The following is a 15,819-nucleotide window of genomic DNA, read 5'->3' on the forward strand; positions in this document are numbered from 1 at the left end:
GCACCTTGTCCTGGTGTTAACCCGGGATACCCTCTGCTTTTGCTCCCTCTCCTTGGCAACCCCACAGTCACCTGCTTCTGTTTTCAAGCCCCTCTATAGGCCTGCGCCTTACGACACAGAGAGGAGCTGCCCGCCTCCTTCACAGGATGCCCAAACCGGCCACCCCAAGTCCCCACCTACTGTCATCTCCCCGGCTCTGTTGACATTTTAGGAAAACTATCTCCATATAAAATGGCATTCAAAGATTAGGCAGAAATAAAGAAAAGAAATTGGTAAATGCTACCACAGCAAAGCAAAACCAAACCAAACTCAAACTGAAATCTCGAGGACTTGTGAAGCATCAAGTACAAGCTAAGTGAAAACGTGAAGAGTTTGTTTTAAAATGGCTTAAGAACTGCCCTGTTCTGGCTGCTAGTAAGAGGATTCTCCAGACTACGTTCATTTACCTCTATCATTTCTGATTTACCCCATCACTTAATATCGCACTGAATCAATCTGGATGATAAAGGTTACTTTCAAGTTGTCATTCTTTTTTCTTTTAGGTTTGACTCATGTTAACAAAAATGTGTTTATAAATGAGCTGCTTCAATTGGTTAATGGATGTGAAAAGAATTCTTAAAGAATAAAAGATGCTTTAAAAGATGTTAAATTATGATATGTAATTCAAACACTTTATAAGAAAATAAAAATGGAATTTTCTAATGTGCAAAGGTAACATCGTACACTGTTGTTTCTAACTATTTGTTCATGTACGCTTAGGTATTGTTCCTAATACAGTGGTAAAGGGGGAAAAGGCTACTTCCTTGTACATTAATAACTCATGAAGTGGGAAGTTATCTTTTATGTGAGTAAATAATTTTGGATTGTGCATACAGACTAAAATGTTTTATACCTATTTTATTTGGTAGATCATCCTCTTCTGTATCATCATTACATATTAACAGAATAGCTAAAATAAAGGTACGATTTCACATGGGAATTAGGAAGGCATTGAAAGTATATACTCCTGGACTTCCCTGATGGTGCAGTGGTTAAGAATCCGCCTGCCAATGCAGGGGACACGGGCTTGAGCCCTGGTCTGGGAAGATCCCATATGCCGCGGAACAACTAAGCCTGTGCACCACAACTACTGAGCCTGCGCTCTAGAGCCTGCAAGCCACAACTACTGAGCCCGTGTGCTACAACTACTGAGCCCATGTGCCACAACTGCTGAAGCCCTAGAGCCCATGCTCTGCAACGAGAAGACACAGCAATGAGAAGCCCGCGCACCGCAATGAAGAGCAGACCCTGCTTGCCTCAAATAGAGAAAGCCCGCGCGCAGCAACGAAGACCCAACGCAGCCAAAAATTTAAAAAAAATTTTTTAAAAATTAGAAAGTATATACTCCTTCTGAGCGGTCAAAATACTTTCTAAACAAATGCCGTCTATATTTTTAGCTATATGACTTGAGAATATACTGACTTTACTGACGTCTGAGGATTTCCATCATAGCCTATAATTTTGCAGAACCCTGTTGCATATCTCTTACCTCCAATAATTTTGTTCATTTCATTGTGCTTCATACATATAAGAAAAGTGTCATCTGCAAAAATGCAATTTTGTTTCTTCCTTCCTTGGATTTATAATACTATTGCTTATTTTATTCTTGAGTACATATGAAAGCATAACTAATGTTAAATTAGATCGTAACAGTAAATACTCTTATTTCTATTCAACACTTATTTTATCTGATTTTTAAGGAGGACAACTCAGGTATTTTTTCTAATTATAAAACTGGTTTTTAGTTTACATATTTATTTCTTTTACACTCATCCACTTTCAAAAAGCATTTGAGTCGGGCTTCCCTGGTGGCGCAGTGGTTGAGAGTCTGCCTGCCGATGCAGGGGACACGGGTTCATGCCCCGGTCTGGGAAGATCCCACATGTCGCAGAGTGGCTGGGCCCGTGAGCCATGGCCGCTGAGGCTGCGCGTCCGGAGCCTGTGCTCCGGGACGGGAGAGGCCACAACAGTGAGAGGCCCGCGCACCGCAGGAAAAAAAAAAGCATTTGAGTCAACTTACAATAAAACTGCTGGTCCAATAAAGAGAAAAACCAAAAGAGAAAGAAGAGAGGTTAAAATTATAAAGAAAAGGAAGAGAGAAAGAATGCTATTAAATAATCCTGGTTGAAGGTTGCTGAAGCAATTAAATATGAAATGTAGTTTAAAACTTCCCACACAACCAAGTCGGAGAAGGCCACATAAGGAATCTGATAGCTTTGTCTCCTGGAGGAAACCAACAGAGGCCGTTGCTGCTGCCATACTGCCCTGCCCCCCCATTCCCCAGCTGTTCTGAGCGCTGGGTGCTAATGGCTCATAGATGCGGAGCTGCCTCTACTACAAGGTGAGGGCACCAACTGTTCCGACTGACAGTGGTACAACAGCCGCCCCCTGCCTCAAGGGAGGACAAAACCTGTGGGGCAATTTGTGCCCCAGAGCTCCCCTTCAGACCTTATCCTGGGACCCCCGTGGGACCAGGCTGAAGCTACGTCTCCAGGCGAAACAATACCCTTGCTTAGCTTTTGCTCTGCCTTGGCCTGCTTCCCTCACTCCTTCTCTTCAGAGTCTCCTCAATACATCACTTTCCCAAAAATCCTTACCCCAATCTCTGCTTCTAGGAAGCCAGACCAAATACAAAAGAATATTAGTTAAGCAGAAAAATATTAGTCTTCTGACCTTATGTCCAAAGGATTTTCAAATACAGGGTAACAGACAGCAGAAGTCACAGCCTCAATATCAGATTCAAAAAACACAAAAGCATGAAAAATGGCTGTTTCTTATGTGGACCCATCCATTTACTAAGCTTATTTGACCAGAGGTCGAGGCCTCAATAGCTGGGGGCTCGTAGCGGAAAGCTTCTAAAATGCTGTTCTCAAAGGTCATGCGTGGATGCCCCAAAGTGCTGACCTTTTCTTTATGTCACAGGTGTAGCATCATTAATTCATCTAAGATTGTATTGACACAATTTATGCTTTAAATCTGTACCATGTTTGGGAGTTACTTGCTCCATGTGCCATACTTCTAAATAGGCAAAACTATATATAAATTATATGTATGTTTTAAAAGTTATAATCCACATTATTATATCAGGATATAACAACTTAGTCCATAAATATTTGTTTATAACCATAACAGTAAGATCTACCTTTCACTGACTGCCTTCCTGTGTGAGATACTCCTGTTAGGCACTGTATATTGATTATTTCTATTCCTCACCAACAATCCTTCAAGGGTGGCATTATTGCCCCAATCTGATGTATTATTAACTTATCAGCTTATTAACATGACCAAGTTCTCATAACTAGGAGCGCTGGAATTCCAGGAGGTCCAGCTGACTTCAAAGTACTTCTAGTTCTTCCACTGCTGTGCACTGCCTCTGTTTTATCAATCAGAAGAGCCTGTTGCAATTCTCAGATTGTATCTAAGTGACTTTTCTACTAGGTTGGGGTACAGGACAGTGGTGTGGGAAGGATGTTAAATCACCAGACCCACGACCACAATTTATAAAAGAAAAAAGATGACATAGAATTTTGAGGGACTAGCTAATGGCTCAGGATTTCTCACACTTGAGTATGGCTGTCCCTCAGTATCTGTGGGGGATAAATCAGAGGACACTCAAGTCCCTTATATAATGTGGCATAGCATTTGCACAGAACCTACACACATCCTCCCGTATACTTTCAATCATCTCTAGATTACTTATAATACCTAATACAATGTAAATGGTATGTAAATAAATAGTTGTCCTATATTTGGCAAATTCAAGTTTTGCTTTTTGGAACATCCTGGAATTTGTTTTTCTTGACTATTTTTAATCTGGGTGTTGGCTGAATCCACCAATGTGGAACCCGTGGATACGGAGGGCCGACTGTAATGTGCAGACTAGTTGAAATAAAAATTACTGTGGAACCCCAGAAATATATGAATTCTCAGGGGTCTTCAGATGTCAGCTTGGGAAACTTCAGAAACAAGTCTTACGTTCTCATGGAAGCATTTTTCAACTGTGAATTTGCACTGGAAAAGAGACATTTTGTTTTCTAATTGGTAAAATAATTTTATGAACTCAACAGTGAAATTAAAATACAAAATTTAAAGAATTCTAACTTAAAAATCCATATAGGGCTTCCCTGGTGGCGCAGTGGTTGAGAGTCCGCCTGCTGATGCAGGGGACACGGGTTCATGCCCCGGTCTGGGAAGATCCCACATGCCGCGGAGCGGCTGGGCCCGTGAGCCATGGCCACTGAGCCTGTGCGTCCGGAGCCTGTGCTCCGCAACGGGAGAGGCCACAACAGTGAGAGGCTTGTGTACCGCAAAAAAAAAAAATCCATATACTACAAACTCTAGTAGTTTAAGAAACATTAGAGTAGACCAGTTAGTCTAATTTTAAGAACCTAAGAGGCTGTGTTTTCTGTAAATAGAAAAGAATTTGGGGTTCAAACTTTGGGGACTGGGCTAGAGAAGTTAATGAGAGGGAAGAAATCCATATACTACAAACTCTAGTAGTTTAAGAAACATTAGAGTAGACCAGTTAGTCTAATTTTAAGAACCTAAGAGGCTGTGTTTTCTGTAAATAGAAAAGAATTTGGGGTTCAAACTTTGGGGACTGGGCTAGAGAAGTTAATGAGAGGGAAGAATCTTGCAAGAATTGAGCTCAACTACTTAGGAGCAGGGTGTAGTTGTAATAGCTCCACAGCTGTGAGAGTTCTGCCATTAAAGCTTGATTAAGTTAGTTAATTTGAAGACTGATAATTAGAAGGGTTAACCAATTCTCACAGGAAAAATCCTAAGATGGTTATAAATGAGCCCTTCTTGTTATATCACACAGGAAATTCTCCATATCTATTCTTAGAGTTTTGGTTGAGAATAAGCACTGAATTTTAGTAAATTTTTTCTGAGCATATTTTACCTGTGTTATGCTTATGACTTTCTCTTCTTGCGTTTAAAAGCGTTTAGCCAGAGGGACACCCTTGTACTGTTATTTTTATCACCTCTGTACTAACTCTTCCCCTTTCTTACTTAAGAAAATGAATTTTTACAAGTTTGCTCAATGTGCTATCAGTCAAGTGTTTTCTGGCTCCTCAGGGCACTCCTGATTTGCCCTAATATGGTATAACTACTTCAGAGCAGCAGCATATTCTGGTACAACTAAAATCTAATCATTTGATTTATTGTTTTCCTTTATCATAATACATTCTCTCTCCTCTTTGAAAACTGCTTTCCTGGATTAAAAATAAATCCTCTGCATGTAGTATTTACAACATGATGAAAAGCACATACAGAAAATTGCTATGAGTATGTTTAATTTGCCAAAAAGCAAACATCCTCAATAAAAAGAGAATCAAAGACATAGCAAGCTTTTTAACAAATAATAGTTTCATAAGACCTTAATCCTGGGGGAAAAGTACTTTAACTATATGTGGATCTTATCCCTAAATCAAAGATAAAGTTGACAATAACCTCTAAACACCATCAATTACTCTCAACTAGGTAACTAAAACAAAGAGTTAGAAACTTTCCACTAAAAATATTCTAATATCTACCCTGAGAAACCCTTGGTAAAATTTAGATGTCTAAAGATTCTGGATTACAGCAATCACCATAAGTTTAAAAGCCTAAAAGTGAAGATAGTGGTTTCTGATATAACTGGCTCTTATACTACTGAAAACGTTATATACACATATATATGCACTACGAGAAGAGAGAAGGCTATATGGTGACTTGGTTTTCTTCATTACAATGGCCACCTATTCTAGGATAAAAAAATCCCTGAGAGCACCACTGTGTTAAATCTGATCATGATCTATATCTCCAATCATTAAGTTCTGTCTAGGATCTAACAGGATCTATTATTTTGGAAGAAGTCATTTACAATATCTGAAAGCTTGAGATGCTGAAGGTTGGTAATACTGACCTTGATTGAGAAAAAGCTGACAATTAAGTCTGTTATAAAAGTGGAAGATGGACTGAATTCCTAAAGTCACCCGAAAGCGTGGCTAACTGTGGTCGACAACATGGCAGAGGACGTGGAAGGTGGCAGCACAGGCCATGGAGATGCCTCAGATCACGGTTCAATTTGTACAAACAGGTCAAACGCTATTGGTCAGGGGCTCCATTCTAAATCTAAAAACCACATGATTTTTTCACGATATCTACTTATATTAGCGAATGTCAAATAACATAAGGGAAACTTTGCAAGACTTTAGAGTTGAGAGTTTCAGCAAGAAGAAAGCTGTTCCTCACTAGCTGTGCACTCCCTGAAGGCAGATGTCTGACTGGGCTACCGCTCCTGTCACCACCCCCTCTCTGCCTAGCTAGGGCTTTTCATGCTGCTGGGGCTCAGGATATCTTCAATGAAGAAATAAGTAAGTTTTTATAGCACACGTCCTGTAGTAACTCATCCAGCAGTGCTTTTGCTAAACTAGACACTGGCTTACTGATTTGTACTTTTGTCAGAGAAGCTTGGTTTCTGTAATTAGCACTTACTCTTCTGTGATTAGCATATAATAGTCAGAGTCTAGTTTAATATCCAACTAGTTTTCCACAGATGACTGATCACAAGTAATACTGTCAAAACAAGGTCTCTCAAAAAAGTGGGGGAAAAATCATGATAAATATAATATGTTTGGATCTTTAAAGTGACATCAGCACCCTGGCAGCACGAGTTGTCTCTTTTTCTCTCTCCTTTTATATACAATTCATCATTCATAACCAAACAGAAAAAAGCGCCTCTGCACGTTACACCGGACCAACCAGGAGATTTCCACCCAACTGTGCTTCAGGAAGTAGAAAGACAGGACCGGGAAGGGGGCTGTGGACCCCAGGAAGGCAGTGAGCCTGCCCCACACCCAGCACCTTGATGGGGGTGGGGTCGGGGGAAGTAAAACTGGCGACTGAAAACCGCAGCAGACGCTCAGGGAGACAGAGAACTTGCAGAGGTCCAGCCAGACAGAAGGAGAACCAGGCACGCCACCGGAGCGGGATAAAGACAAGTGTGGAGCTGAGAAGGAGGAACTCAGGAGTGAGCCCCCCTCCCTCCCTAGAGCGACACAGCAACGTGCTGGGCTTTCACCAGGACAGTGGTGAGCTTGCCTCACAGAGGAGGTGGAAAGAGAAAGGGGCGAGTAACCGACCTCCCGGCTGCACAGATCGCAACTAGATGGACCTGCTTCTCTCCAGCAGCATCTGGATTTCTGAGGGACCTCCATGACTGGGACGAGGGAGAGGAAAGGGAAAGAGGCAGACAGGAATAACAGAGTGCATGGAAGGTGCTGTTCTCTGCTGTCTGCCTTGGGATTTCAGCAAGGGGTCTGCCATGGACCTCTGGAAGGACCCCCACTCAAGGACCGTCCCTACTGGGCTGTGAGCACTCAGAGCCTCAGGTGCTAAGCCCAAACCTTCTGCCGCTCTGCCACCGACTTTTACCGAACTTTTTTTTTTTTTTAACACCCCCTTCAGAGTGCAGCCCCAAAGCCAGATCAGGTCAAGAGAAACCAAAAACTTGAGCTATAGCGCCACCTTCTGGGAAACAAAAGAAGGGTTTCTATTTGCCAGAGTCTTATTTTAACAAAAGTAAAACTAAGTGTGCTACTTCAAATGAGAGGGCAGAGGCACAATTCATCAAACACGATGAAAAACTGGTAACGCGGTACCTTCACCAAAAGAAAATGATAACTCTCCAGTAACTAAACTCAAAGGCACAGAATATGGTAAACGAACTTACAAAGAATTCAGACTAGCTGTTACGATGAAATTCAGTGAGCTACAAGTAAACTCAGAAAGGCAATTTGATGAACTCAGGAATAAAATGAGTAAACAGAAGGAGTTCTTTACCAGAGAGATTGAAATTTTAAAAAAAGAACCAAATTCTGGAGCTGAAGAATTCAATGAATGATACGAAAAATACATTAGAGAGCTTAAGAAATAGGGCAGATCAGACCAAAGAAAGAATTAGCAACTTGGAAGACAGGAATTTAGAAATGACTCAGGGGTGAGAACTAAGGTTTTTAAAAAGTGAAGATCTCCTAGGAGAGCCATCAGATATGATGAGAAAAACAAATATAAGAATAACCGGTCTTCCTAAAGGAGAAGAGAGCAGAGAATGTATTTAGAGAAATAATTGCTGAGAACTTCTCAAACCTGGCCAAAGAATTAAGCATACATGTCCAAGAAACTAACAGAATACCCTATCACCTCAATGCAAAAAGACCTTACCCAAGATACATTATAATGAAATTGTCAAAAATCAATGATAGAGAAAGTATCTTAAAGGCAGCCGGGTGGGGCGGGGGGGGGGGGGGGGAGGAAAGTAACCTACAAAGGAACCGCCACTAGGCTATCAGCAGATTTCTCAGCAGAAACACTACAGGCCAGGAGAGAATGGAATGACATATTCAAAGTGTTGAAAGATAAAAACTGCCAGCCAAGAATACTTTATTCAGCAAAGTTATCCTTCAAGTATAATGAACAAATAAAGGCTTTCCCAGACAAACAAAAACTGAGGGAGTTCACCACTAGACCTGCCTTGCAAGAAATGCTGAAAAGGAATTCTTCAAGCTTAAAAATAAAGACACTAATAATGATATAAAAGCAACAAAAGAAAGTACACAATACTCTTGCAAAGGTGAAAAACAGTCAGAATCAGGAAACTTTATATTAGAATGGTGTGTTAACCACAATTATCACATAAAGGCTTAAGGAAAAGAATATTAAGGATAACCATAGCTATTACAATTTCTCTGTGAATCCACAGCATAAAAAGTGAGATATCAAAGATATAAAAGAGGAAGAGTGAAAGGGTGGAAACTTTATAGACAAAGATAAGGTGCTATCTGCATAAAAAGAAGTGTTTTGTTTCTGAGATGTTTTACGTAAGCCACATGGCAACCACAAAGCCAAACTCTAGAGTACAGTCATGAAAGATAAAAAAGGGAAGACTGAGCAAATGACCACGGAAACCCACCACATTAGAAAGGCAGACAGAAACAGAGAGGCAAAAGAAACAATGGTGATACAAAACAGCCAGAAGGCAAATGGCAAGATGGCGGCAGTAAACCCTGGTACGTCAATAATCACTCCAAATAGAAATGGACTGCACTCACCACTCAAAAGTGGTTGAGAGTCCGCCTGCCGATGCAGGGGACACGGGTTCGTGCCCTGGTCTGGGAAGATCCCACATGCCGCGGAGCGGCTGGGCCTGTGAGCCATGGCCGCTGGGCCTGCGCGTCCGGAGCCTGTGCTCCGCAACGGGAGAGGCCACAACAGTGAGAGGCCTGCGTACCGCAAAAAAAAAAAAAAAAAAGGTACACAACGACTGCATGGATCAAAAAAACAAAACCCAACTGTATGCTGCCTAAGGGAAGCTCATTTCGGCTCTAAAGACACACATAGGCTCAAAGTGAAGGAATGGAAGTGGAAACCAAAAGAAATTGGGTAGAGCCACACTTGTATCAGACAAAATAGACTTCAAGCCAAAAAATGATAACAAGAGACAAACAAAGTTGTTATGTAATGATAAAAGGGTCAATACATCTTGAAGATATTGATATAATAATTGTAAATATATATACACTCAAAATTGGAGCACTGAAATATATTAAGCAAATACAGTAAGTCCCCTACTACAAACCTTCAAGTTGCGAACTTTCAAAGATGTGAATGTGGCCCTGTATGCCAGCTGTTGTGCTGTGCCACTGTACTTTTCAAGGTACTGTACTGTAAGATTAAAAGTGTTTTTTAAAAATTTTGTGGGTTTTTTAATGTATTATTTGTGTGAAGAATATTATAAACCTATTACAGTACAGTACTATAGAGCCGATTGTGTTAGTTGGGTACCCAGGCTTTGTTGGACTTAGGAAATATTGGACTTAAGAACACACTCTCGGAATGGAACTCATTTGTATGTAGGGGACTTACTGTACTAACATATCCAAAGGGAGAAATAGACAACAATGAATATGCCACTGTCAGCAATGGATAGATCATCCAGACAGAAAATCAACAAGGAAATGTTGGAAACCATACTCTAGAACAAATGGACTTAAACATATAAAGAACATTCCACACAACAGTAGCAAAATACACATTCTTCTCAAGTGCACATGGAATGTTTTCAAGTACAGATCATATGATAGGGCATGAAACAAATCTCAGAAAATTAAAGAAGATGAAAATCACACCAACTAGCTTTTCTGACCACAATGGTATAAAACTAGAAATTAGCAAGAGGAAAGCTGGAAAATCTAAAAATATGTGGAAACTAAACACACTTCTGAACAACCAATGGGTCAAAGAAAAAATCAAAAGAGAAATAAAAAATTATCTCAAATAACAAATGAAAATACAACATATTAAAACCTATGGAATGCAGCAAAAGCAGTTCTGAGAAGTTTACAGCAATAAATTCATATATTAAGAAATTAGAAAGATCTCAAATAACCTAACTTTATACCTCGAGGAATTAGAAAAAGAACAAAGCTAGCAGAAGAAAGGAAATAATAAAGATCAGACTGGAAATAAATGAAATGAAGCCCAGAAAAACAATAGAAAGAATCAACAAAACCAAAAGCTGGTTCTTTGAAAAGATTAAAAAAATTGACAAACCTTTATCCAGACTAAGATAAAAAGAGAAGACGCAAATAAATAAAATTAGAAACGAAAAAGGAGACATTACAACTGAGACTATAGAAATACATAGAACCATACAAGACTATTATGAAAAACTATATGCCAACAAATTAGACAACCTAGAGGAAATGGATAAGTTCTTAGAAACATACAACCTATCAAGACTGAATCACGAAGAAACAAAATCTGAACAGACCAATAGTGAGCAAAGAGGTTGAATCAGTAATCTAAAACCTCCCAAAACAGAAAACCCCAGGACCAGATGGCTTCACTTGAAAATTCTACCATTCAAAGAAGAATTAACACCAATCCTCTCAAACTCTTCCAAAAACAGAGGAGGAGGGAATACTTCCAAACTCATTCCATGAGGCCAGCATTACTTTGAAACCAAAGCCAGATAAGGAAACTATAGACCAATACCCCTAATGAATACAGATGCAAAAATTCTCAACAAAATATTAGTAAGCCAAATTCAAGAACACATAAAAAGGATCATGCACCATGACCAAGTGGGATTTATCCCTGAGATGTAAGGATGGTTCAACATACACAAATCAAAAAATGTAATACATCACACTAATAAAATGAAAGATAAAAATCACATGATCACCTTACTAGATGCAGAAAAAGCACCTGACAATTACAACAACCCTTCCTGATGAAAACTTTCAGTAGATTGGATATAGAAGGAACACAGTTCCACAGAATAAAGACCACAAACAACAAATGTACAGCTAACATTATACTCAGTGGAGAAAACCTGAAAGCTTTTCCTCTAAGATTAGGAACAAGACAAGGATGCCCACTATCACCACTCTTATTTATTTAAGAATATTGGAAGTCCTAGCTAGAGTGATTAGACAAGACAAAGAAAAGGCATCCAAATCGGGAAAGAAGGAGTAAAACTGTCACTATTTGCAGATGATATGATTTTGTACATAGAAAATCCCAAAGACTCAACCAAAAAACTCTTGGAAGTAATCAATAATTTTAGTAAAGTTGCAAGACACAAAAATCAACATATAGAAATCAACTGCATTTCTATATACTAAGGATGAAACATCTGAAAAGAAATAAAACTAACCATTCACAATAGCATCAAAAACAATAAAATACTTAGGGATAAATTTAATCAAGAAGTGAAAGATCCGTACAGTGAAAACTACAAGACTTTGCTGAAAGATATCAAAGAAAACACAAATGGAAAGACATCTTATATTCATGGATTTGAAAAATTAATATTATTACAATGTCCATCCTACCCAAAGCCATCTATAGATTCAATGCAATCCCCATGAAAATACCAATGCCATTCTTTACAGAAATAGAAAAAAGAATTCTAAAATTTGTATGGAACCACAGATGTCCCTAAATAGCCAAAGCAATACTGAGGAAAAAAACAAAGCTGGAGGTATCACACTTTCTGAGATATCATACTTCCCGATTACAAACTATACTACAAACCTACAGTAAAAACAAAACAGAACAAAACAAAAAACAGTAATGTTACTGGCACAAAGACAGACACACAGACCAATGAACAGGACAGAGAGCCCAGAATTAAACCCTTGCTTATATGATCAACTAATATTTGACAAGGGAGCCAAGAGCACCCAATGGGGAAAGGATAGTTTCTTCAATGAATTGTGTTGGGAAAACTGGATAAACACACGCAGTGAAACTGGACTCCTTTCTAGGATCAAACACTTAAACACAAGATCTGACACTACACAACTCCCAGAAAAAAACAGTAGGAAGTAAACTCGTCCACTTGGTCCTGGCAATGATTTTTTTTGGATATAACAACAAAAACACATAGAACAAAAGCAAAAATCAACAGAAGGGACCACAAACTTAAGAGCTTCTGCATAGCAAAAGTAACACTTCACAAAATGAAAAGACAAACTACAGAATGAGAAAAAATTTTTACAAATCATATACTGGATAAGGAGTTAATACCCAAAATATAAAAAGAACTCCTACTACTCAATAACAACAACAAAACCCCAAATAATCTGATTAAAAGATGGGCAGAAAAACTAAACAGACTTTTTTCCAAAGAAGATAAAATAACCCAATGGCCAACAGGCACATGAAAAAATGCTCGACATCACTAATCATCAGGGCAATACTAATGAAAACCACAATGAGATATCGCCTCACACCTGTTAGAATGGCGATCAAGAAGGTAAGAGGTAAGTGCTGGTGAGCATGTGGAGAAAAGGGAACCCTTGTGCACTGCTGGTGGGAATGTAAGTTGGTGCAGCCACTACGGAAAATGGTATGGAGTATCCTGGCAAAATTAAAAACAGATCTACCATGTGATCCAGCAATTCAACTTCTGGGTATTTATCTGAAGAAAATGAAACCACTAACTCAAAAAGATACATGCACCTCTGTATTCATTGCAGCATTATGTACAATAGCCAGATAGGAAAGCTAACCTAAATGTCCATCGACAGATGAATAAAGAAAATGTGGTGTATATTTTATATACATATATTATGGAATATTATTCAGTCATAAGAAAGGAGGACACCCTGACAACACAACAATCTGTGACAACACAGCTGGACGTTGAGCACATTATGCTAAGTGAGATAAGTCAGACAGAAAGACAAGTACTGTATGTTATCACTTACATGTGGAATTTTAAAAAGCCAGACTTGTGAAATGGTGGTTACCAGGGGAGGGGGGGACAGGAAGCTGTTTAAAGGTACAAACTTACAATCAGTTGTAAATAAACCCTAGAGATATAATGCACAGTAAATATAAACAATATTGTATTATAATCGAACTTGCTAAGAGACTAGAACTTAATTATTTCAACTATCAAAAAGAAAGGATAATTATGTAATAAGATAGAGGTGCCAATTATTGCTACAATGGCAACTATATTACAATATACAAATGTACCAAGTTAACATGCTGTATACCTTAAATTTATACAATGTTAAATGTCAAATATATTTCAATAAAAATAAACAGATAATGTCTGATGTAACTTTAGTTAGAAGTCTCCATCAGAAATCACAAAGAAATACTGATTTCTTTTTTTGAGTATTGGGTGACCATATAACTCATCACTTTTAAGGGTAAAAGGGGATAATAATTATAATGATAATAGCACCACCAGGGCAACATGGATAAACCTAGACATTTGGTCACACCATAGAAGGAGAAGAAAAATTAGAATAAGAACTATTCATACTGTGATGTTTATGGTTCTCATTTAGGAGAGGTAAAGAAAAAGGTGTGGTACAGTGTGCATGTAAGATCAGATTAGTAGAGATAATTTCCTATGACATATCCTCACAGGAGCAAAGATTACAATTAAAATCCTAATTCTGGTATGCTAAAACAAACAAAAAGAAACTCACCTCCGGTTTGGGGATGAAAGCCTGACCTGGAATTGTCAAGATGTGCTGAACATCGCAGAGGTACTGGGCCATGATGGAGAGGCGACTACGCTGCTTGCTTCCTGTACTGGCTGTAAGTCTCTGCACAAGGACACAAAGGAATTTTAGCAAGTAATTCATTCATTACCTATGAACACTAAGTAGATTTTCTGAGAAAAATTTTAAAAGCATAGGCTTTTAAAAAGCATAGGCGGGCTTCCCTGGTGGCGCAGTGGTTGAGAGTCCGCCTGCCGATGCAGGGGATACGGGTTCGTGCCCCGGTCTGGGAAGATCCCACATGCCGTGGAGCGGCTGGGCCCGTGAGCCATGGCCGTTGAGCCTGCTCGTCCGGAGCCTGTGCTCCACAATGGGAGAGGCCACAACAGTGAGAGGCCCACATACCGCCAAAAAAAAAAAAAAAAAAAAAAAAAAAAGCATAGGCTATCTGACATGATACAAAACCAACATGGAGAGTATTTTCCTCCAGTACTAACTGATGAGGTACATCTAAGAAGCGTGAATTATATCATATACAGTGCACTCAAAAAAAATCACATAAGAAAACTTCCCTACCACTGGCTGTTGGGATTTTCAAACCACTGTTATATTATGTAGAAGATACTGTATGAAACAAGTAATCAATAAATATTGATAAATGAAAAAGTTAGCAAGATTAATGAAGAACTAAAGATGCTTTAGTTTTATGAACTACCCCAATATCTGCATGAACATTTTCAGTGGTGTGCTCTTCTTTACTTAAATGTAATAAAACCTTGAATATTCAGAACTATTGAAGAATTAGCTGTTTTTGCAACTAATTTTTACAAAAAACTAGGAATTTACTCTCTTAAGCGCCCAAAGATTTTTATTTTAACATTAGGTATATTCAGATTAACTCATAAATACAATTTCAACCAATAACCGAAAAGGATTTTTAGAAAGAACTTTAAATTCCATATAAATTTTATATGAAAAAGCAAAGCGCCAAGACAGCCAGGATACTCCTGAAGAACATCAGGAACTGGGGGAACAGGGGGCGGGGGCTGCTGTGTGGAGATGAGATGGGGGTGACTCGCCAGATATCGAAATTAAAGAAGTATGGTATTGCTAGAGGTACAAACAGACCCGATGGAACAAAAACCTTAGAAAAAGACCCAAGCACACGTGGACATTTGAACTGTGACAGATGTGAGGTAGCAGCTGCCAGTGGGAAAAGGAAGGATCCTTCAGCGGTACTGGTGTAAACAGGAATCTACAAGGAGGACAATGGAGGTCCGTATCTCACATCACAACCAAAAATAAATTCCAAGTGAATTAACAGGAAGTGAAAAATTTTTAATTTTTAAATATCTATGACCCCCATGGTAAGGAAGAATTTCTTAATAATGAAAAAGCAGAAGCAAGAAAAGACTGATGTATTTTGTTCTATTTAAATTAAAAACTTCTGTGTAATAAAACACTATAAGGTAAGTCACAGACTGAGACAAGGTATCTGAAATTCAGATCTGACAAAGGATTAGTGTTCAGAAGAAACTCCTATAGCTCCATAATCAAAAGATAAACAACTAATAGAAAATATGATGAGAAATATGGTAAGAGCAACCCCAATGAACCATAACCATAAACTATGGTTACAGATTAGGGACCTGCACATTAAAACCATATGAGAAACAGTTTCATATTCATGAAATGAACAAAATTTAAACAACAGAAAAAGAACCTGACAGAACCTAATACTGGCAACCATACGGAGCAGCAGGAA

General features: G+C 38.8%; 1 protein-coding gene across 2 annotated transcripts in view; it reads right to left on the minus strand.

The window, feature by feature from the left end:
• TFB1M (transcription factor B1, mitochondrial) overlaps positions 1–15,819 on the minus strand; it is a 59,550-nt gene that overhangs the window by 19,068 nt on the left and 24,663 nt on the right. For both annotated transcript variants that reach the window (XM_007451338.1, XM_007451337.1), the window contains exon 5: positions 14,040–14,159. In XM_007451338.1, coding sequence (XP_007451400.1) covers positions 14,040–14,159 — 120 coding nt within the window. The remainder of the gene's footprint in view (positions 1–14,039; positions 14,160–15,819) is intronic.

This window comes from Lipotes vexillifer, unplaced genomic scaffold (assembly GCF_000442215.2).
Source record: "Lipotes vexillifer unplaced genomic scaffold, Lipotes_vexillifer_v1.1 scaffold935, whole genome shotgun sequence".
NCBI classification, from domain to species: domain Eukaryota; kingdom Metazoa; phylum Chordata; class Mammalia; order Artiodactyla; family Lipotidae; genus Lipotes; species Lipotes vexillifer.